Raw genomic sequence first — 24,204 nt, forward strand, 5'->3', positions numbered from 1 at the left:
AGAACGCATAAACATATTAATATCTATTGTGTTTACTTTCATACTCATTCCTATTCGCGTCGAGTCCTGCACGCATAAGGACCCGGGCGATATAATTTCTCTCGTCCTTCGAAAGTGATGTATGGAAAGTGGATCCGGAATTTTTGGACAATCGTTAAAATAGAAAGTTAATTAGTTATACTTGTTACGTTCGTCATATTGACGCTTTAAATAGATAATATACCATTTTTCTAACAACAGGGAATTTATAATTAAATCGACTTTTAAATAAAATAACGTCATTGAAATTGATCGGTTTGTTAGGAGTTACTATGTTATTCAAAATTCCCGATCTCATTATAAGCCGTTTTAAGGATCTCAATCTCAATCTTCAATCCAATTCCAAGAATGAACCAATCAAAGTAACTCATTTGTAAATATATCAAAAACACTTTGTTCTGATTGGTAAATTTTTGAGATAGGTCGAATAAAGGGATTGGGAAAACGATCCCAATCCCTTTATTCGACCATGAAACGGTGGCAAGTCTGTTTTTGCAACTGAATTGTGTTCACTAAATACATGATGAAAAACCCCATAGTGGCTTGTTCCGTCGAGTTCCAGTAAAGCAGTTCAACCTAAATTTGGTAATTGATGAGCGATTTAAATCTCTTGTTGGTCAACATTATATGAATTAAACTGTACTTAGACCTTTATTGTATAAGTGTACAAAATAAAAAATGTATTTAATTTAACATTTACTTAGTTACGATTGAGAATTTTTCTTTGAATCCTTGATATTTATAATATTTTTTTATTTATATATTTGTTTATGAATCCTAGATAGTACATTTTATACACAATTTGATGTAAATATTAGTTCTCAATCTTTATTCATTGCTTATTACGTCAATTAAAGCATAAATGTTAACGCAATGCGGTTTTTATCTGCAGCACATTACTTTTTTAGAAACTAATTAATGGTTAACAAGAATAGTAATCACTGACATAAACACGACAGTTTAAAGTTTTCAAAATATCTTTTTTATTATCTAGTTATGCGAAGGCGCGTGCGTGGATTTTTATTAGCATTATTTATGTCTTGGAATTTTTGACTAAACGCATATTTCCTCTACACCATTTTTCCAGCTTAAATATATTTTTTTTGTTCAGTTTTGCTAAACATTAACCGCGGATTACAATAAACAATGCAATTTGTTTTTCGATCGATCGCGAAAATGGACCAATCAGAGCAAAGCTTTTTTGATATAATTACCAATGACTAATTTTGATTGGTTAATGCTATGGATCGCATCAAATATTAATTACGGTTATTTTACCTTTAGTTTCTTTTTCTCGGGGAAAAGTCGCCTTGAAATAGGCTCTATATTATTGGGTTCAAACTTTTTTCTGTGATGTGCAAACTATTATTATTAAGTAATAGATTATAAATATACATAAAATATTAAATTTTACTGTAATAAAACTGGTATAGTCAAAAAAGATCTTTATTAATATTAGAAATTAGAAATTGAATAAATATGAAACTAGCTTTCCTTCTTCTAAAATTGGGTATGTTTTTTGAAAATTAAAATACATTGTTTAATATTCTGTAAATTGAATCAATGTCATGAAATCTACAAAGCTAAAAAGAAATAGAAAATTATAAAACGGTTATTGAGTGACTTTAATCAGATGTTCCAATTCCTTATCCTCTATTAAATCCTTAATGGTATTCCAATTTAAATTTTCAATCAATTTCATTCGTAACGTTTATGTTTTTATCCCAGAGTCCTCCAAAATTTCTTTAACAATCGTCAACGCCTTATCATACACCTCTTCTAGATTCTTCTCCACGACCAAATTCTTCTTCATCATTACCAATGTCTTGATCACTAAACTCTGTCTACACATCTTGACTTTTACCTCTTCTTGATTTTTCTTTATCGTTATTCTTAACAATGTCAACCAGTTATGAACAAATGTTAGAAACTCCTCAGAAATGTTTTGTGTTAGTTGGAATTGTATTAGGATGTGTGTCCATGGTTGTGAAGTGAGTATTGCTACTAATTTGGTATCGTTTTTTGATACTATAGCGTGTTTGAAAATAGAACTTAATGTTTTCCATCCGGCTGATGTTTGGTTTTCTGAATCCTGTGGGATTTGATTTTTTTGAAAGGAGTTTTGTTTAGCGTAGTATTTATTATTTTTTGTAATATATAAAACGTCAATTAATGAGTACGTGATTAGCTTAATAAATAAAGAAGTTATTTATACTCAAAATATTGTTGTGAGCAAAAGTGGAGGCGTGGTGGGGTTATCGAGCTATCTCTTTCGTACTCACGCAGTGTTATGCAACTAGGTGACGTCAAAGTTTGCTACTACTGTTATTTGACAACTACCCTTTCCACCAAATTTACTTACTTATTACTTACTAGCTTTTGCCCGCGGCTCCGCCCGCGTTATAAAGTTTTTCAGGCTAAAGTTTTCCGTTATAAAAGTAGTAGTTTCCCGGGAGCCTTTGTTCTTCCCAGGGTCTCAAACTGTTTCCATACCAAATTTCATCTTAATACGTTGGGTAGTTTTTGAGTTTAACACGTTCAGGCAGACAGATGCAGCGAGGGACTTTGTTTTATAATATATATTTTTAGAACTTTTTAAGAGGAACAATCCCGTCATACATCATTGTTGCATAACTTTAACCGTTTACGCAGCGCACGCAACGGAAGCTCTCAAAACTAATAATTTTTCCCCGTTTTTGCAACATGTTTCATTACTGCTCCGCTCCTATTGGTCATAGCGTGATGATATATAGCCTATAGCACTCCGGGATCAAAGGGCTATCCAACACAAAAATATTTTTTCAGTTCAAACCGGTAGTTCCTGAGATTAGCCATTACTGCTCCGCTCCTATTGGCCATAGCGTGATGATATATAGCCTATAGCGCTCCACAAATAAAGGGCTATCCAACACAAAAATAATTTTTCAGTTTGGACCGGTAGTTCCTGAGATTTGCCATTAATGCTCCGCTCCTATTGGGTATAGCGTGATGATATATAGCCTATAGCACTTCACGAATAAAGGGCTATCCAACGCAAAAATATTTTTTCAGTTTGGACTGGTAGTTCCTGAGATTAGCCATTACTGCTCTGCTCCTATTGGGTATAGCGTGATGATATATAGCCTATAGTACTCCACGAACAAAGGGCTATCCAACGCAAAAATATTTTTTCAGTTTGGACCGGTAGTTCCCGAGATTAGCCATTACTGCTCCGCTCCTATTGGGTATAGCGTGATGGTATATAGCCTATAGCACCCCACAAACAAAGGGCTATCCAACGCAAAAATAATTTTTCAGTTTGGACCGGTAGTTCCTGAGATTAGCCATTACTGCTCCGCTCCTATTGGGTATAGCGTGATGATATATAGCCTATAGCACTCCACGAATAAAGGGCTATCCAACGCAAAAAGATTTTTTCAGTTTGGACCGGTAGTTCTGAGATTAGCCATTACTGCTCCGCTCCTATTGGGTATAGCGTGATGATATATAGCCTATAGCACTCCACGAACAAAGGGCTATCCAACGCAAAAAGAATTTTTCAATTTGGACCGGTAGTTCCTGAGATTAGCGCGTTCAAACAAACAAACAAACTCTTCAGCTTTATATAATAGTATAGATTGCGTGGATATAAAAAAATCGTTTTCGTTAGATTTTGAATGACTTACATTTTTGATAAGTAAATATAATTCTTAAAAAGACGTACTACCAATTTTTTTAATTATCGAGTAAAGCATACATTAAAATTGTCATATTCCCCTACCTCACAATCTACTTTACCAACTTAACTCCACAAGTTAACAAACATACCCTCCTACACAACATCAGCTGAATCCGTAACATCAATGCTCGAAGCGCGTTCCCCTGGGTAACACTGGACTCTACCTCATAAGCAAGGCTCAAAGGCGCGTGAACTCCAGAATTGAGAACCATATAGACCAATTGAAGTAATGAAGCACCTCGCTCGTTACAACTGTCTTTACGTAAAGACTCGATCACTAGCTTAGTTTGTATTTGAAGTATTGTTTTCGGCTGGAAAAAAATAATGTTAAGTTTTTCTTTAGACGACGGTATGTGACCCCACTGCACCATATTTTGGATGATTATCTGAATTATTCGAAGAAGTATTTCCTTAATTAAGGAGATCGTGTGGCTAAAGGAGTTTCTTGGGCCATTTCTTTACAGCGATATCGCGTTCCGAGGCGGTGGTAGATTCAACACAATTCAAAATAGTTTGTGAAAGACTATTTAAATAAAGAAAATTTTGCATTTCAGATGGAGAATTATGAATTATTACAGATAACGGATGGAATTAAGGTTCTGTTACTGGTCATTGTGACAACAAAACAAAACAAAGCAGATCTAAGATCAATACAAGTGGTACCAGATACAATTGTGTTATAGGTATCAGAAACTACGAAAGACTACGTGTCTCTTATTTTCAGTTTCTATAATTACTTCAAGATAGCACAAGGAACTGCCGTATATAATAAAACACTTACCTGGTACTTATTCCTGGTATAATAATGAACGATGTAAGACAGCAGCTGCAGAGCTGAGCATGCGACTCTATCGTCTGTGCTGTTGGTAGCCGACAGAACACTAGGAAGAAATCCAGGCCGGTTCGTGTATGTCAATAAAACTAGAAATTTAATTTGATGTTTTATATAAATGTACTAATTCTAGGGCGTGGTTAAAATCCTTTTCTAAGGTCCTATATCCAAAGACTATAAAGGACCTAGTCAGGAAAATATATAAGAGGATATTTTGTGATGGGCACTGTCTCTCTTCACTTAGCTAGGCCTATGACGACGATTACCTAGATGACCCCTTTTTCATGGTTAACCTAATTAACCTCTTTTTTGATTTGAAGTTATTTTCCCACGTCTTATACAACTCTGTCATTGTTTAGCTTAAAAGAAGTTGTTGTCACATTTCTTCATTATCTTATCTCCGTTAATAAAGCTCGGGAATACTATATTGATTTAGTTTTTTTTATGGAATTAGTAAAGCTAAAGTTAATGTTTGTAATTTTTTTAAGATTTTGTTAAGAACCTACAAATGAATAATCAACCATGCGATCAGTAGACAACAATTATAATTTGACATAAAATATCATCGTGATCTTCCATGTTATCGAATGATAAACCAAATGACTAGTAATGATAATTTATGCTAGCTAACAACACCAATAAATTATAATACCATCAGAGCGTAAACATGCTATCTGATTTAAGTCTAGTTTCCATTCTATACCATTCTATGTATATTATGCTGATGCATAAACACGCGATACTTTTGTATGCCTTCATATTATTTATAGATCCATGTATCGTGAAATAAACATTTTCTGAGGTGCACGCCGCACAGTATATTGCGTCCATAAATTCTAAATTGCCTAGGACGAATAAATCTCCTGTTCACCAATTTTCCTTTGGCGTTCATAATTTTCTATGGTTTTTCACGAGTGGTGTTAGTAAATTATCAAATGATTCATCTACTGTAAGATGTAAACCAAAAATAAAGATGCTCATGAACGAAAAGTCATCTGTTGCAATCAGTGTAAGTATAAACGCTGACCCACATGATATACTGCATTCTACATAAAATTACATCAAAAATATACATACACTTACGTGTTTTATTATTATACCCGGCGAGGTAGGCAGAGGCATAGAAAATATAGTATTTATAATTAAAACTACAAACTAAAATTACATAACTAAACTAAAAATTCTGAGTTGTATTGCTACTGTTTCTGAGCAGTCGTTGCGTTTAGCAACAGACAAGGATTTTGCTTGTTTTTTTAAGTCTTTAATTCTCAAAAACCTTACCTCTATTATCATTTTGGTTATTCGCCATTCCCAACAAATACAAACTCAACTTCAAACACACATATTTGTAATGGTGTAATTTATCAAGGTCTACAGCATCTTCATCGTTCTTAGAGAACATGGCTGTTATAAGCACTGCTGTTTTGAGACACGTTGTTTGATCTAGCTTGTTGGGAAGGAGAGCTGTGGCTACGTCTAGGAAGTAGCAGATGTTTGGACCTGACAAGTTAAAGGCCTTTTTAGGATAATGATTTATTATGTTTACGCGAATGTTAGACATTAAAATTAGCCCCGTGACCATGAAAGCTGCAAAGTCGTAGAAACGTCGGGAGAAAACTAAAATAATTAAAACCGCGATAAAATCCGAAACTTAGTTTAATTTTAAGGCCTTTTTAGGACAAAAGAAATAGTATGTCTTAATGAAAATACGATGGATATTGTTGTATAAGTTTCTAGTGGCCGAAAATATCAAATAATCTATGACTAATCACACTGTAATTGTAAGTTATTTTCTTCGAATAAAGTTGAGGAGTTAAAAAGAAATGAAACAGCACAATATTGACCATGGTAGACGATTCCTTGGTTCAGCGGTATAACCAGTATTTAGGTACTTATCCAGATATATTATTTTGTTGAACTAAATCACACTTTGATATCTACATGATTTTATTACTACTTTATATTATAAATAGATTAAGTTTGTAGCTCTACATTTTTATAAAAAATGATTTCAACAATGATTCAACTCACTGATCTGAACATTATCAATTAGCGCTTTAGATAAAACAGAAGGCAGCATAGTCCATACTAAAGTAGAAAACTCTTGTTTCGCCTCATCATCTCCTTCATCGAAACACAATTGCAATGCCTCCATACAGTTCGCTGCGATGGTCTTATTATCTGTCTGTACTAGAATATTTAGGAGTAACTCCCATACTGAGGGTTCTGTTGTGAGATCTGTTGGGATGGGATCTTCGGATTTTAGCCATTGGGAGAGCTATAAGGAGATTTAATGATAAAGCAGGATTTATATGAAATGCAAACGTAGTAATAAAAACACTGTGGGAAATTACTAAACTATTAGAGCACTGATAAGTGTTTTAATTTATGTTGTATGGCTTGCTAATGCTTGCTATAATGTAGAAGGATAATATAACGTAAAATTCTTCGAAGTCGCTTGCTTTTATTAAATTTAGTTGATGAATGTCAATTAGGTGTTTATTAGATAGATCACATAATACAATTGTTCACCCCGTAAAGTATACAATAAGATCTCTGAGGCGTTCTGCATCAGATGTCACAAAACAATAGTATTTCGATAGCGAACATTTCTTGCGTTATTGACAAATTTCAGTTTAATATTGCCAAATATTTCAGATCTTCAAAGATTATTATTGTACCATCTTTGAAAAAGATTACTGTGTATTATGCAATGACTACACACACATCACGCGTTTATCCCCGAAGAGGTAGACAGAGGTGCAACCAGGGCACCTAATTTTCATCAGTGTTCCGTCCTATGATATAAGTGGCGAGCCTATTGCCATGTCAGGCATAAATGATGCGGCCTTAAGGGGAGGCGAACCCGGCAACCGCCCTGAGCCTCGATCTTACATAGGCCTCGCGCGGTGCCTTAGATCACCTTTTTTATGGCCTAGCGTCGTTTTTTTTCCTTTCGGCTAAGGCCTTGCGTCGGTTAAAGCCACAACTGAAAATTAGGTCTTATTTTCGTCCACATAAAGCAGCAAATACCGACGTGTGTTTGAAAGCGTGTTAATAAAATTTCCACTTACAACTTGCAGCCGCACATAGTTGGGAATCCTTTGCGATGTGAACGTCCAGAGTAGGATAGCTGGGTTGTGAGTGTAGTATAGTGAAGGTTTAGGATGAAGCATTGCCACTAAGCGGTCGGTGGCTTTCTCTAGATACACTCTCTCGTCCAGAGATTGTAAGGATCCGTTGGATATCATGGACATCTGAGAGTATAATACATTTCGATGGCGGTAGAATCGACAAAAGTTTACGATCGTTATCGTTATCGTTGAATCGAGTTGATAGTTATTTTTAGTATGATCGCATTGTTAGGACTTTACGATCGTTAACTTACATCGTTTCCATCGCCCGGAAAATTAATAATACGGTTCATACAATTATGTTTAAAGTAATTTGACAATAGCATCAATCTTTACTTTACCCAAATACCTATTACTCTAAAATGTACAGTCGGGATTTTTTTTTAAATATGTTGCATGAAGTTCTCTTTATAAAAATAGGTATCAAACTATCTAGAATTAGATTGACAGTTAAATAATGTAATAAAATATTGACATAGACATGACGTTTATTTACGCCATAAATATTATAATTTAGTCAAAATGTTCCGCCCAACGTGGGGCTCGAACCCACGACCCTGAGATTAAGAGTCTCATGCTCTACCGACTGAGCTAGCCGGGCCATGTCACATGATTGTAAAATTACGGTTTACTTTGACAGTTGCAAGAAGTTAAAACGATCCATGCAGTGTTACGTGGGAAAAGATTTGACACCAATATTAATTGAATTTTAGCGGTTAATACCGGATATTTTTTAACAATTCGAAAAATATTTATAGCATTCGGTAATACATCAATACTCATTAATTAATAAAAGGAATAGGGCATGTAGAAGAAGTAAGATCGATTTTTTTTTTGTTGGAATCTTTGTTTCAACACGTAGTAAGTAACAAATTGTGTAAATACATTATTCTCACTGCATAATTTCCGTAAACGACGATTATTAAATGACAATAAGACAGTGAAAATTATTAAAACGTCTGAATTGACTGATGGATGCTAGAAAACTAGTATTTTGAACCTATGTAACTCTTGACAAAAATGACCCTTTTAGTGATAATTTTATGACGTCTTATTTTTGTTTTTGTTTGTCAAATATATCATCAGAAACGGCACCAGATAAAGCATTTTTATGTAATTAAAATCAAGTGTTATTTACTTTTGGCGCCACTTGCTTTACGTCAAATTATGATAAACTTAAACATAACTACATAGTCTAACCACATTGGTTACTTAAAACTGTCACGCATTAAAACAAAGAAATTTGAAATTCGCAACTTAAAGTTTACACGTACGCGAAGTAATTAGATATTGGCAATATTTCAGAACTCCCACTACTACTACAAATACTGCATACGAGAACCCCGGTACGAAAACCTATTTTATGTATAATATTATAAAAAAAAGTATGTCAATTTGTTTGTGGGTTTGTAACCGCTAATCTCTGGAAATATTAAACCGTTATAAATAATTCCTTCACTAATACGAAGCTACATTACTTCTGAGTGCTATAGGCTACTTTTATCTTGGAAAAACTTTAGGGCAAAGCCGCGAGCAAAAGCTTTTATACATATATGTTATACAATGTAAGGAAGTTATTACAGCGAACACAAGCCACAGAGCCTTAATGACGTAAGATGGCGGCACAAACGAGGCAGGCAGCCGCAGAATGTGTTCCACCAAGTACGGTAATAGCGGAGCGGTAGCTTCCTCAGGACTGGAAATAAAGATTATTGACAGAAGTGGCAAAAAAGGTTTTTACTATCGCGAAAACGATCACTTTTTTAAACGGACCCAGCAGAGTGACTCCAATGTATCTGATGGTAAGTGAGGTCCAGGTAGAGTCGACTGACGAGAGACGATTACCTCTCGGCAGTCGATAGAATAATACCGGCCTGTTGGAACCGGATATACACAGGCTGATCCCGGAACGCGACACACTTACGTGGACCAATATGGCGAGTATTAACCTTGTGTACGGTGGTCGTTATCTGGGCGGATATAAAACATACTAGCCCCACCATATGTATCGATGTTGTTAAAAAATACATTATAAAATTTTTGGAAAATAATACTTCTCAAATCCCATTTTTAATCTAATAGTCCCTTGATGTTGATGTATTGAGGATTCAAGACCTTGGTGACAGATGTTACTGACAAGCCATAGTATATCCCATCACGGGAAAATTATATTACAAAAACAATACAGTGTTAGCATTGATAATTAAACCCAGATCTTGCCAGTCCATAGACCAATTATCTTATTATTTACACTGCCATTGGAATTTGGACCTTGCAACATTTTAGTCCATCATTTATCCCTAAAAAATCTATAGCAAAATAAGATACTTCTCTGATGATTGGCAGTAAAAGTAGACGTAGATTAGCAAGCTGTAGGGTTGGCCCTTCTGTAGTTGTGCTCCGAGAGACTGAGGCTTCTCTATACCATACTGCAGTTCCACTAAACCCATCTAAAATAGGTAATGTTGCAACTTAACAACAAAATTTTACTAATATTGTAAATGCGAAGTTTATGAAATATTTAGAAGTAAGCGCAGGAATAACTTGACCAATTTAGATGAAATTTGGAACATGGGTAGACCAGCTCCTGGATTAACATACAGGCTACTTTTATGCCAGTAAGTTGCTCCCATGGGATACAATGTGTTTTTGAATCATGGCGCTGGCATCGTGTAGTGTTTAAGGGAATTTCGTTGTGGGCGAAGCTGCGAACAATACCTAGTAGTATATTTTATATCTCCTTTAAGGTTTGGGATATGGCAGAGTTGTCCAAAAGGCGTGAATTTGGATGTTTAAAATAAACAAAAAATAAATCGATAGGTAGTTTTTTGTTAAGGGACTAGCAAATATTTTAATATTATATTTTTAAAAAATCAATAGCCCCTGTGTGTTATTAATGGTTTTATTCGCCATCAGTAATAACAATATAATATTATCTCTTAACTTTAGAAACTGAAGTCGCATAATTGCTGACGAACGGAATTATACAATATATTTGTAAGTAAAATGAATACATAACTAAATTTATCTACCAAATTCGTATCACGGAAACAGTTAACGAATCTAGACTAGAAACTAAACTGACCTGTATGTGGCTGCACGCATCCGTCTGCGCGGCGCTGTCTGTACTCAAATATTTGTTTGCGAGCACTTTGAGCATCTCGCCGAGAACGAGAGTGCTTGCTTTGCGCACTGATATGTCATTTCTGGGACCAAATATTGTATTTTTTATAGGCTGTATAATGGCGGAACCAGCATTTTTGTTTGGAATGGGCTAATATCTTCATACAGAACTTATACAATTAGGGAGGAACTCAAATACTTGGGGACAGGAGGTTGAAATCTTTAGACAAGCTCTGTCTGTCCTTTCCCACCCTGGATCCCATACTAGCTGTACTTATTTGAGAGGTTATCCTTCTGTCTACCCTTAGAGTATTATTTTTATCTAAATTTTTTGAAATATTAACATTTATTGTAATTTTTATATGTTTTATGATAGCTTAAGATGTTTTAGACAATGTTTGTTGAATTCAGAACAAAACGTGGTATAAGAACCATAAGAGTTATGCCAAAATACTTGATGTCATCGGCAAAGACCCCACAAATTCATAGTGGAGCAGGGAACAGAGTCGACCAACGAGAGATGATTTGCTATCGTCAAGTCGACACCACACGCCGGTTTTGAGTATGAGCATAATATCTCTAAAGAGCAGATAATTTGCTCCGACATTATTATTTGGCTTTGATAAAATAATTCCATTAATTATGATTGACAACACTATGGCTTCATTATTATACATACCATTCAGACAAACGTTTATAAACTAACTGTGTAATGTATTCTTACCTCACTAATTGTGCTTGTGGTAACATCATGATATATCCTTTAGAAAACAGGATATCACAAAAATCCGTGATAGTATCAGTATTGGCGTTATCATACAAAAAGTTTAGTAGAAATTTTAAAAACACGCCGTATTCTTCAGTCGATATTTGGTTTTGGTACTCCTGTGTTCAAGTTTGGGGCAAAGAAATAATATATAGACGATTGAAGGGGAAATTTACTTAAGCGACATTTTTTTGCGACAAGTTTCATACATATTTAAAATCAGCATTTTTTTCTATGTATTTATAACCTAGTTAACATTTTTCGAAAAAAAATGTCGCTTAAGTCAATTAGCTTTTCAACCTTCGATATAAGTTTTGATAACCTTGCTTCATGTAATTTGGTTTTGGTACTCCTGTGTTCAAGTTTGGGGACAAAGAAATAATATATCGACGGTTGAAAGGGTAATTGTCTTAGCGACATGCTTTTGCGACAAGTTTCATACATATCTAAAATCAACACGTTTTTTTCTATGTTTTTAGTTGTAAAATTTTAAAAAAAAATGTCGTTTAAGTCAATTAGGTTTTCACACTTCGATATAAGTTTTGATAACCTTGCCTCATGTTATTAAGTTTTGGTACTCCTGTGTTTAAGTTTAGGGACAAAGAAATAATATATAGACAGTTGACAGGCTAATTCACTTAAGCGACACTTTTTGCGATAAGTTTCATGCACTTTTTTCTATGTTTTTTTAACTTAGTTAAAATTTTTCGAATATAAATGTCGCTTAAGTCAAGCAAGTAAGGCATGCAATCTTAGATATAAGTTTTGATAACCTTGCCTCATGTTATTAAGTTTTGGTACTTCTGTGTTCAAATTTGGGGACAACGAAATAATATGTTGAAAGGCTAATTGACTTAAGCTACTTTTTTTTGCAAACATCAAGTTTCATACATATTTAAATTCACACTTTCTTCTATGTTTTTTGAAACTAGTTAAAATAAAAAAAAAATTGTCATTTAAGTCAATTAGGCTTTCAACCTTCGATATAAGTTTTGATAACCTTGCTTCATATAATTGGATTCTTGTACTCCTGTGTATATTATAAACTATAGTTGACAAACTTGAGTTTGGGGACAAAGAAATAATATATCGACGATTGATGGGGTAATTGACTTAAACGACATTTATAGCGGCAAGTTTTATACATTTTTAAAATCAGCACTTTTTCTATGTTTTTAGATGTTAAAATTTTTCAAAAGAAAATGTTGTTAAGTCAATTAGACTTTCAACCGTCGATATAAGTTTTAATAACCTTGCCTCATGTTATTAAATTTTGGTACTCCTGTGTTCATGTTTGGGAACAAAGAAATAATATATCCACGGTTGAAAGGCTAATTGACTTTTTTGCGACAAGTTTCATACATATTTAAAATCGGCACTTTTTTCTATGTTTTTATAACTTGGTTAAAATTTTTCGAAAAAAAAATGTCGCTTAAGTCAATTAGGCTTTTAACCGTCATTATAAGTTTTGATAACCTTGCCTTATGTAACTGAACCAATCTCTGTTTTATATTCCTTGTAACTTATAATTTTAGAATCAAAGCACTGTTTATTTAAAGAAAAGCCGAAGACAATGTAAAATGGCGCGATTGGAGGAGGCCTATGTCCAGCAGTGGACAAAGATATAGGCTGATGATGATGAATGGTTTTAAAATATTGATTAGCGTGGAATTACTAAATAGGTACTTATTGTACGTTATTTAAAATATCGTTAAATATCGGTAATTACAATTTATACTGGTTATTGTCTCAAAATATTTCATATTTTTCTTTTTACATTCAATAAGGATTTTTGACGCGTAACCACCTTACCCATTAAGCATGCGTTTATTTCAAATAGTTATGCAAACAGATATAATAAGTATGGATATTTTATACATGTCTAGAATAGCTCATAATAAGCATCAAATGTAACCGCTAATAAACCAATAGATAAAAAAAGTCTGTGCTCAGAATAATAGCTATACGCCATTCAATAAGTTTACTTTTTTGCCATTGCCTTCGCTTCAGAAATCACATTAGTTCTAAATAATATGTCAAATCAATTAATTGTGTTCATTCTAAAAAAGTTTCGCCCAACGTGGGGCTCGAACCCATGACCCTGAGATTAAGAGTCTCATGCTCTACCGACTGAGCTAGCCGGGCTATATCGCTTTTGTTGTAACAACTGTTTAGATACTTTATAATCCGTGTATTGTCATTTTTTACGATGGAAGCGCCTCCTATTACTTGAAAGTTGAAAGTTGAGACCCGACACAACTGATGAAATGAGGTTATGATTCAACTCTGCCTACCCCTGAAAGGTCGCGTGACTTATTTATAAATATAATATGTAGTATAATTGAGCTTGCGACCAACGCTAAGTAAAAGAGAAAGTTCTTTCGGCAACCTTTTTTATTTTTTAACGTGACTACGTTTTTTAGCCTAACAAGGGACGGCTTATACTAACACACCGGCCTTTAGACGCTCGCAACGCTTGAAAATTAAGCGACCATGCTGAGGGCAACTCACTAACATGTTACGACACTTGGCTCAGGGCAGTCATTGGGAGAGAATGAGACATCAAGATTATGAATAATATATTGCGTAGATGCGTTTACACTAGCAGCAATATTTCAATAGTTTTATCCAGACTGGCCAGTAAGGGCAGCTATTTTAAAGGCTATAGCTAGAATTCTTTCTTAGGACTGTCCTTAATTTTGACTACATTAAGATCTGCATTCAGAGATTTATTATTGTTATTTAGAGTAGGTACGACTTTACTTCACATGGGGACCTTGATAGAATCAATGTACAATATCATATTTTAACACATACCTTAGTAAACACTACAAGTTCAGTCAAAACTTGTAGTGAACAAGCAGCCATGTCATCAGCGCATTGTTTCAACACACTCACTTCATGTTCGTCAGAGAGTATCGCTTGAACGAAATCAATGCTTCGTTCTCCTTTGTTTAGCAACTTTATAAGCCTGACAATAGTAATGGTATTGTGAGATTTCCTTAACTTTCTAGCAATGTTTATAGGCGGTGATTATTTATCAACAGATGACAATCAATGACCCCCTCCCGTCTTCCCAGGCAATTCTTGTGTCCTCGTCTCCACACCGAATGCACGACCTATGAGGGTATTTTGTCGTGGCCTTAGGAACACAGTTCAGTGAGTACATCTCATGTTTGTAACTACACATTGAGGACTATGAGGGCTCGAAACATTTCCACTTCTTTTCAACTCCGCCCATCTTAAAGAGGGTTCCTATTCTACCCCCACATTTTATACCCATACTTTCCTAAATATCCCCAGGGCCCCTAAACTAAACTAAACCGGTGCGGTCGCTAAACCCGGGGATTTCAGTATCCCATTAGCAGATTTCCCTCAGCTATAATAGATTATGTAATCGATTAAAAAATATAGTCATGTGTCCCATCCCTACACAACCCTCTCTCTAGTTCCGTTGCTCAGCCATGTAACACGTCTGTACAAATATATAATTGTAATGTGCATTAATCACAATAAATACATAATAATTAAGAAGCCTATCATTATTTTATACCAGCGTGGACCGCAGGGTCCCTGACAAAACATAATGGGGGTTCCGCAGTTTGGACAATACCGTTTTTACGTATGTTATAAAAATTATTAAAGATTTTGCCGAGTTCTTAATTCTTATTATAATCTACCGAGGCCATCCTCTTTGAAGAATTTTTAATCAGAAATTAAATAACAAATAATATACTCTCGTGCTTTGTTAAAAAGTAATAACTCAGAGTTTTCGTCAGCAGTTCTTTTGCGCTTTCAATACGTGTTTTAACAATAGAAGAATTTAGTTAAAAATTTGGCTTTGATCCAAATAAAATACTAAGAACATTTAAACCAGACATCGCATTTCGAGGAGACACCACCAGCCCGGCTAGCTCAGTCGGTAGAGCATGAGACTCTTAATCTCAGGGTCGTGGGTTCGAGCCCCACGTTGGGCGATATATTTTTGGGTAAATCTGGATTTTTTTGACAAGATCTCGTTCTTTGCTTGCGATATAAATATATTTCAATGTAGCGTACAGAAATAATTAGGTATTTTGAAAAACAATATTTTTATAATTTATATTGTCAGTGAATAATACCTATGTTGTGGCTTCAACTTTAATGATTGCCAATACCAATACGCGTTATAAAAGGGCTGAACAGATTTTGACGACGTTTCACATTTACAATTAGAATTTTAAGAGAATTTATACAGAAAAAGGACCACAAATTAACGAAAAAAACTTATTTTATGAAAAAGATATTATTTACTTACCTCAAAACATTCATTCCGATCTGACATAGCACCACATAGAACATTCCAGAAATTCCATTATCCACTAACATTGAATGACTCAACGCTCCCGTAAGCAGTACAAACCACTTCTTAAGAACTTCAACTAAGGCAGTACCCATAGGCCCTTTTATTGACAGATTCTCAGGCTGGTATGATATTAGCGCATGCAGCACTAAAGCGCTTGATAGCATGCCATTAGGATTTGAGTTTAAATGTGTAGGGAGGACGTTTAGACAGGCTAGAAGCTGGGCAGCGCTGTAAGCGCTTTGATGGGATAGTGGTGATGTTGTTTTGTGTGTAGCAATGCTGTAAAGAAGGATTAGAAGCTGGATTGCCTATCGCTTATTTATCTATTAACGTAGTGAAATGGTATAGAATGACCCCCTTATTCATAAACGTTTTTTATCTAAGGACGGAGTAAAACTGTGATAACAAGCCTGTTTCTCAGTGCCCAACGGCACTGAGAAATAGACATAGGGCCGTTGTGATTGGTTATTATTGTTGTATTTTAATATTAGCCAATCACAACGGCCCTACGTCTACGCACTGCGAAAACTGCCACGCCGTCAGCACTGAGAAACATACTTGTTATCACAGCCTTACTCGATCGTTAGATAAAAAACGTCTATGAATAAGGGGGTGAGTTTCTTGGAGTTGGTGGATTACTTCTTCAAGTTAAACGATTGCAATATTGATAGAAAATTTGAGAGTACTTTTCAGTTTTTTTTTATACGTGTAAAGTGACCCCACTGCAACTGATGGTAAGTGGAGTGGGTCCAATAGAATGTCGACTGACGAGAGATGATTACCCCTCGACAGTCGACACAATTATGCCGTTCTGTTAGAACCGGATATACACAGGCTGATCCCGGAACGCGACATGGGCGTGGGCCACTATGGTGGGTTTTAACACCTTGTGTACTGTGGTCGCTATCGGGGCGGATATAAAGTATATCCCATCATTAACAAAAAACTTTTGAATTGTGTGTGAAATGAAATGCATTGAAGTGGACTTGCTTGATGTCTTCAGATACAATTCATGTTTATGGTCAGTGTTAGTGGTGGTTTCTCTTTATGAAGTAATCCAGAGTGCACTGACCAGGTTCATGGTTTTGTTATAAAAAAAAAACTATGATTTCGCAGCACACATTCCCACGAAGAAATTATACAGTCAGCCACATAAGTAGCGGAACAAATTAAAAACTTTAAATCGCTTATACGCGTTAAGTTTAATAAAAAAAATCTTTGGTTGTAGTAAAGTAAATCCGTTGTATTTTTTTGTGAAGAGATACAACCTATTGGTAAGAACTCAGTACATAGGCGATTTGAATTTGTTCAGGTATTTATGTGGCTGACTGTACTTTCTTACACGCGAACTGATAGCTAATTTCATAACTTACCCATTCAGCAAGTCGTCGAGATAATGAAGGCAGGCATCCACAGCAAGCTTTAGACCGGAGCCGGCATAATGCGATAGCGAGCGAACAACTGCAGTCATCGAGTGTGCTGCGTGCTCCTCCGAGAAGAAGCGGCTCGAACGCCATATCAAACGCAAGCAGTGGAGGACCGACCTAAAATATGAAAACTTTTTGGACAACTCGAAGTGACGACGTGACACCATTTTTTTATTAACTGAACGGTAGAGGATACTTTAAATTCGTGTTGGGTGAATATTTTTTTATAAATGAATTTATCTTTTTTGATGTGATATTTTAATTTGTTGGAGACAAAAATTCTTACATGTAAAGAAACATAATATTTCTTGCAATATTAAATACCCACAGTAACGCAATCTTTTTGCAATACTAAATAATTGTAACACAACGTGATAATTTTGGCTGTGGTTAAATTATTACTAGATAACAGGGGATCAACTGTAGCCGAAATAATCTGTGCTTATCTAAAAAACTTCGCGCCCAACGTGGGGCTCGAACCCACGACCCTGAGATTAAGGTGGTAGCTCAAGGTCCATTTTCATACATTTTGTTTCGGCTTTAATCTGGGTAACTAAACAAGTATTGGCAAGTAAAGAATAATCATGGATATTTCGGCCTTTAAAATTTAATATGACGAAATTTTAAAGGCAGAAATATCCATGATTATTAATTATTTTACGTTTTCTTTCAACTGCGAGAACTAATCACTAACTAGACGTGAATTTAAATTCTTTACTTGCCAATACTTGTTTAGTTACCCAGATTAAAGCCGAAACAAAATGTATGAAAATGGACCTTGAGCTACCACCTTAAGAGTCTCATGCTCTACCGACTGACCTAGCCGGGCTGTGTCAATAATGACATAATAACTATTCGAATAGTGGATTGTATCCTGTTAGATTTTCAAGGAATGTAAAATTCATAATATCTTACCTAAAGAGCTCAAAATCCAAATTGGATGTCGCTTCACAAAGAAATACGGTAATATCGTTGTCTAGAAGATATTCTATCATTCGATGTCTTTCATTTGAATTATTTTTATATCGACTTATAACTTCGATCAGATACCCACACGCTTTCTTTTGTGCCACAGTGTCCCGCGATGTTAATAATCTTTTTATGTCTGACAGAGCATTTTGTCGTCCATTTGGATTGTATGTTCTACAAAAGTTTGTGTTAACTAAACTGTACATTTTGTTTGCAGTTAAAATTAAATAATCAAGTAGCAGTTATTGAAGTCGTTCGTAATTCAAAAATCCCGCTATCGCAAAAAGTACTTATATTATTGTCAGAGTATAAATTATATTATATTTGATATACATAATGTTTTTTTTTTTACATAGCTTTCATCGTTAATATTTAGTAATATTATGCGTCTTTCATAAAACTATGAAACTTTATGTATTATTATTTTTTTTGCCTTTGAATATAGAAATTTACAGCAGGTAACTATACTATGCTACCATCGCCCTACAAGGTATCAAGAAGGAAATTTTATAACACAGTGCCAAAAATGAGATAATGTGTGCAGTACACTGAGCATTATTTATTCCATAATAACATTAATGCTTCCCCGCATACACTGCGTTTTGCTAAATATCCACGCACGAATTTCTTGTAATTTTTTCATTGGGGAAAATCAAATTGAGTTGGCAACATGAATGAAAGTGTCTATATTTTTCACAGTGCCAACATTTCACGCGGCTGTCATTCTCATCTGGTTAGTATTGCAGGCGATTGTTGAGAAATTTATTTTTAATTACTTTGCCTTATCGTTTGGTTTATGAAATTATTCATTGTTTATAGACACGTGCCGATTATATCATTGTAAAAATACAATGGTAAGTGTGGTGAATATGTGGATACAACGATATAATCACGTCAATTGCGCACCTCGTCAGGTCCTTGATGGCACCTCGACACTATGGCTAATTTGTGTTTGTTTTTTTGTGCAGTCAGTGATGGAATTTTTAAAAGACCTGCCTTCGTACGACGAGCAGAACTTCACACTGTTTAATACAGACCATGGCATTAGAAATTGTTCGAAAAGGCCTTCGATATATTTACCAACTAAAGATATACCTTCCGAGCAAAGTTGAGTATACGTTTTCATCCTACTTTTTAAGAACATGTATAAAAGTGTAATCTGTGCTTATTAATCATTAGATTATACGTTGAGGCATACATTTTTGAGTCCATTTACTATTTTAATTGTGTGTTAATTGTATAGTTCATTAGTATTGTATTTTTACTTCCAAATACAAAAATTTAATTACTTAGAAAACAGTTCCAATTACATAAAAAACATAGAGCCTTATTTAAAATGTATAAAACACTACATAACCATTATTTTATGTGTATTTAATGACTAGTTTGTAATTTTTTGTAAATATATATATATTGTAAATAATACTTTTCTCATTTTCAGTAATTGTAACAGAAAAGACAAATATATTATTAAGATACCTACACCAACAATGGGAGAAAAAGGTGAGATATTAAACATTTATAATATGATTTTCTAATTATAATTTTTCTTGCAGGAAAATGATGGAACATTGATGAAATGTATTTTTATTTTTAATTAATTATTTGTAGCTTTTATAGGATTTCAATTAGTTAACTGTTAATTTCTTTAAAGATATATTCAAGGTTGGAAAAAATAGTGGGTTGTTAATTTTACAATCTTACTATTTGTGATTTAGGCATATTTGCCTCCAAAAATTGTCTGCATATGTCTAATATTGCAGAGTAATTGAATGCAATTAGAATTAAATTATATTTTTTATATTGGTTGAGAAAAGAAATATAAGTATGTTTTCATATATCTGGCAAAATATTTATATACAGTTAAAGAACAAGTTTTGGAATGCACACAGAAATGTAGAAGTAACATGAATCCTATAAGAAAATGCTAATACAATTAGTGATTATGCTATTATGCTATCATATCATATAGTGAAAGATAAAATCAACAGTTAAAAGACTTCCATATCTTAGCAATAAATTTTATATTGAAAATGAGTTATGTATTTGGAATTTACTAATTTCCTCCATTGTTTGATCTAAGTTTTGTATCTCTAGTATAATTTTTATATTATTACACTTTATTTTTATAAAGTTTTCTTAATAATATGAAAACTTTAAATCTCTTTGCTTAAAATATTATTGATTGTTGCTTAAATATTGCCTTTCAAGTGTCAATACATTGAATTGCTGTGAGATCCCACTTTATACACATAAGATTGTAGTCCGTTATTCAGGCCATACAAAACATATCATGAATATGGACACATTTTTGTATTATCTAAGTGGGAGTTGGACTTAGGCATCATTTTGTTAATGAACATTATTTGGTATCTAATATATTTGGTTTTGTTCACAAATGATAAGGCGTAGTTTGATTAGAATATATTGAAGAATTATCTGACACATGATACATTTTTTAATTAGTTTGACTGTTATAGGCATTATGTATTGCAAATCATGATGTTTTATCTTACTAATTAATATAATTATTAAGATAATTTTTGATGTCTGCAAATTTATTCATAGTAATCCTATATCATTGAATGAGTTATAATGGAATTAGGCACACAGATAGACTGTAGACTAATTATCATTAACAGACAGCTAAAAAAATTTATATCTTCTTGGATCCCACCCTGAAAATAAATCACTCAAAATAATTCATTTATGAGGATGTCATAAAGATGTTGTACTAGTTACTCTATTTTTGCGATGGATCTAAAAAAGCTATTGGCAGAATTCATTAAAAACGGTGGATTTATCTTGGAAAAATAAACTATGTATGAGATTTTTATATTTGGAAGGGGAACTTATACCACACACACACATCACATATTTATGCCCAAAGGGTAATGCAGAGGCGCAATCAAGGCACCAACTTTTCGCCAAGTGTATTGCGTCCCATGATGTGATAGGGGACGAGCCTATCGCCATATCGAGCACAAATTCCAGACTCCAGCCTGAAATTGAGCAGAAAAACCCAAACTTGTACCAATTATTAATAATTTTTGGGTTCATTCTGAAACTGTCTATTTCTGGATTTCAGAACAACAATTCACCGAAGAAACGCGACCAAACGCACATAGAACAGAACGGTGACGAGAGCAGACCACGCAAGAGGCCCTGTTTAAACTCACCCTTAAACTGAAACATCTCACACGCAACAACAGTTAGTTTGTGCTTGGTTTATAATAGACTTTACAGAGTGTACGGCATTTTTATATTAACATTTTTATTCCACATTTTTAGGTCAAATTGTACATTGATACTTGAAACACACTGGTTTCACGTTTTTTGGGAAATGTCTGTTCAATTCAACTGTGACAATTTATTGTGAATTCTGTGTTGTGTTGTGTGGTGCTTTTGAAGACCAATAATAGTATCATTGTTAGAGATATTAGATTGATTCCATTACTATTATAGAGTTAATGTAATACTTGCAGTATTTTCATATTTTATTAATCTTGATTTCTGTTATTATGTATCTATTGCCAGTGCAATTTCAATATTTCAGATAGGAGATAGAACAATAGAATGTTCTGGAATGTTCTGTGTATGCACAAATATATCCACCAATTTGCCACCAAGCAACTGTGTGTGGTCACTGTTGTATTCTGGTTTGAAGGATGTCATTGCCAGTGTAACTACTGGACTTAATAAGTCTTAACATCTTATGTCTCTTAATGGCGAGCGCAGTGGAATACGGGCGGTCGTTTCGCTTACCATCAGGAGAACGGCAAGCTCGTCTCGTCATACAAAAAAAATTACATAAAACCTATGTTGTGGTGGTTTGAGCCTGGTAAATACCAGATAATTCCATGCTGGGTTTTCAAATAATTATATGATCTTACAAAGTGCACAATATGCTAATCAACTAACCTATACCTAACTTATAATAAAAAAATATCATATGTCTCAAGTAAAGAGTGCCTCTAAGCTAACAAATAATTGTTATTTATTCATATAGGACTCTTTAAAATAGTCAAGGCGATTAAACATTAAAGTCCGATTTTACTCATACACTTTTCTAATTGGTATGCTCAAATATCAGTATTCCATATAATTAAGGAAGAAGGATATAAAAGAGATCTTGATAGATATCTATCAAAGTTATGGATTCAAAAGACACAACATCTCAATCTGGCCAAGATTATAAGTGTCTTCACTTATGCAGTTCTAAGCCATGTCTGAATAAAGAAAAGTGTACAAGTGTTGGATTTAATATGTTCAGTCATACTCTGCCACACAACACATAAAATTCAAAACTCAAATTGTCACACTGAAAGTGCCATTAATATGAAATTTCTGTGTATATCTTTAAGTTCTGTATAAGTATTACAACTAAAAAACATTGTCTGAGTTTCAATATGTATGGTAACTTTCATTCCATTGTTATTAAGTTTTTTGACGCAATAAATCTAGATCAGTAATTATAAATCATCAACACTAAATTTTTTAAGATAAAGCACCTGCTAGTATAAAATGTATTGGTTTTATTATAGATGTTAATGTTTAAATAGGCCAGAGAAATAATAAAAAAATACTGTTTACAATGTACATTTCTATCAGTAATTTATAGGCGCATATTGCAAAAAAGTTTGTTCAAAATGACCACAATATCTATGGACGACCACCTGGTCTAATGACCAGGAAAATGCTTGTCACCCTATTGACCCAATCCCCTTGGTAACTAGGGTGACAAGGATTTTCCTTATGGGAGGACTATAGCTGTATGTATTGTGTACATGCTTGTACAGACTACAGATATACTCTGAGTATAAAGTGTACAACTATTAGTCCCCTCTGGGTTGCAAAGTGTTGAATTATGGTTCTTGAGTATAGGTATGGAGGCATTGTTTAATGGCATATTAAAACACTAATATCTATGGGTTAACTGTATTGTTAGGTATCAGTGGTTGAATAAGGAAACGCTTAAATAACTGCAGATGAAAATTAGGGTATTTTATACAATACAGCAATGTTAAGTATTGCAGATACATACCATGTGTTCAGTTGTTGTGGATAGCGGACAGCGATCCACTGTCCAAGTGTCCATGATAGGATTAAGTACTCCTTTATGCATTGTCAGCCAGTCGGAGTTTGACTCACGCTAGTTGTGAATGTTCAGAAATTGGCAATTACATCTTTATCCTTCTCGTTTCTGCAATGTCTCAAAATATCTGTGTTGTTTTTTTTATAAAATTATATGCACTAGCATTGTGTCTTATCATATCATCATTTTAGTCAGGTTTGTTTTCGTTATCGCTGCATTGCAGTGCGTAATTGATCATAATTCGGTAGAACGATACATCTTCAAGGGACAAGGTATTTATATACATCAACTGTGCGCTGTGTCGTAGATAAGCCAAAATTACACTTTTGGTCGAATTTATCTTCCAATAACCCACCCCTATGTGCCAGTACAAGTTGAATCTCATAGAATACTAAGTCTCCGGTCAATATGATCACTTCCAGATTAATTGTCACAAAGCAATAGGTATTTTGTAGTGCAGAGTAGATTAAGTTAAAATAAATTAATGTGTATAAAGATAATATTACCTAATGGGTAATTTACTTTAAAACCTGACGTTTAGAATGATGATAGCGTTTTTTAATTTTATCCTTAATTACTGATTCTAAATGGTGAATAAAAATGTGAAAATTGACTTGGTTTTATTTTTCTAGAATACTTTTGTAAATAGTAATTTGTGTCACCTTTTTATTATGGGCGGGATGAAGTTATCTTATTTCGCCATCTGTATGTCTTTGGACGTACTGAAAATAGTTCGACATTGAGCTGAATACCAGA

The 24,204-nt window shown here is 34.1% G+C and overlaps 1 protein-coding gene and 4 non-coding genes across 5 annotated transcripts; 2 read left to right on the forward strand and 3 right to left on the reverse strand.

Annotated features, from left to right (window-relative positions):
* Positions 1-8,251: 8,251 nt before the first annotated feature.
* Trnak-cuu lies at positions 8,252-8,324 on the reverse strand. Its single transcript has one exon. It is a non-coding gene; the product is annotated as a tRNA-Lys (tRNA).
* A 5,360-nt stretch (positions 8,325-13,684) lies between these two features.
* Trnak-cuu lies at positions 13,685-13,757 on the reverse strand. Its single transcript has one exon. It is a non-coding gene; the product is annotated as a tRNA-Lys (tRNA).
* A 1,759-nt stretch (positions 13,758-15,516) lies between these two features.
* Positions 15,517-15,589, forward strand: Trnak-cuu. The gene has a single exon. It is a non-coding gene; the product is annotated as a tRNA-Lys (tRNA).
* Positions 15,590-17,843: 2,254 nt separating this feature from the next.
* Trnak-cuu lies at positions 17,844-18,213 on the reverse strand. Its single transcript has 2 exons — positions 18,177-18,213; positions 17,844-17,879 (listed from the first exon to the last, which is right to left on the reverse strand). It is a non-coding gene; the product is annotated as a tRNA-Lys (tRNA).
* Positions 18,214-19,017: 804 nt separating this feature from the next.
* LOC115446519 (DET1- and DDB1-associated protein 1) lies at positions 19,018-24,061 on the forward strand. The gene is made up of 4 exons (XM_030173198.2): positions 19,018-19,086; positions 19,322-19,460; positions 19,795-19,856; positions 21,442-24,061. The coding sequence occupies exons 1-4, from the start codon at positions 19,024-19,026 to the stop codon at positions 21,541-21,543; spliced, it is 366 nt and encodes a 121-aa protein (XP_030029058.1). The 5' UTR covers positions 19,018-19,023; the 3' UTR covers positions 21,544-24,061.
* The last annotated feature ends 143 nt before the right edge of the window (positions 24,062-24,204 follow it).

This window comes from Manduca sexta, chromosome 16, assembly GCF_014839805.1.
Source record: "Manduca sexta isolate Smith_Timp_Sample1 chromosome 16, JHU_Msex_v1.0, whole genome shotgun sequence".
NCBI lineage: Eukaryota > Metazoa > Arthropoda > Insecta > Lepidoptera > Sphingidae > Manduca > Manduca sexta.

Excerpts from the sequence above, each read along its gene's own strand:
- LOC115446519 (XM_030173198.2), top strand. The coding sequence starts at position 19,024 with ATGAATGAAAGTGTCTATATTTTTCACAGTGCCAACATTTCACGCGGC. Across the intron at positions 19,087-19,321 it reads GCGGCTGTCATTCTCATCTG|TCAGTGATGGAATTTTTAAA; the intron begins GTTAGTATTGCA and ends TTTTTTGTGCAG. Across the intron at positions 19,857-21,441 it reads ACCAACAATGGGAGAAAAAG|AACAACAATTCACCGAAGAA; the intron begins GTGAGATATTAA and ends TCTGGATTTCAG.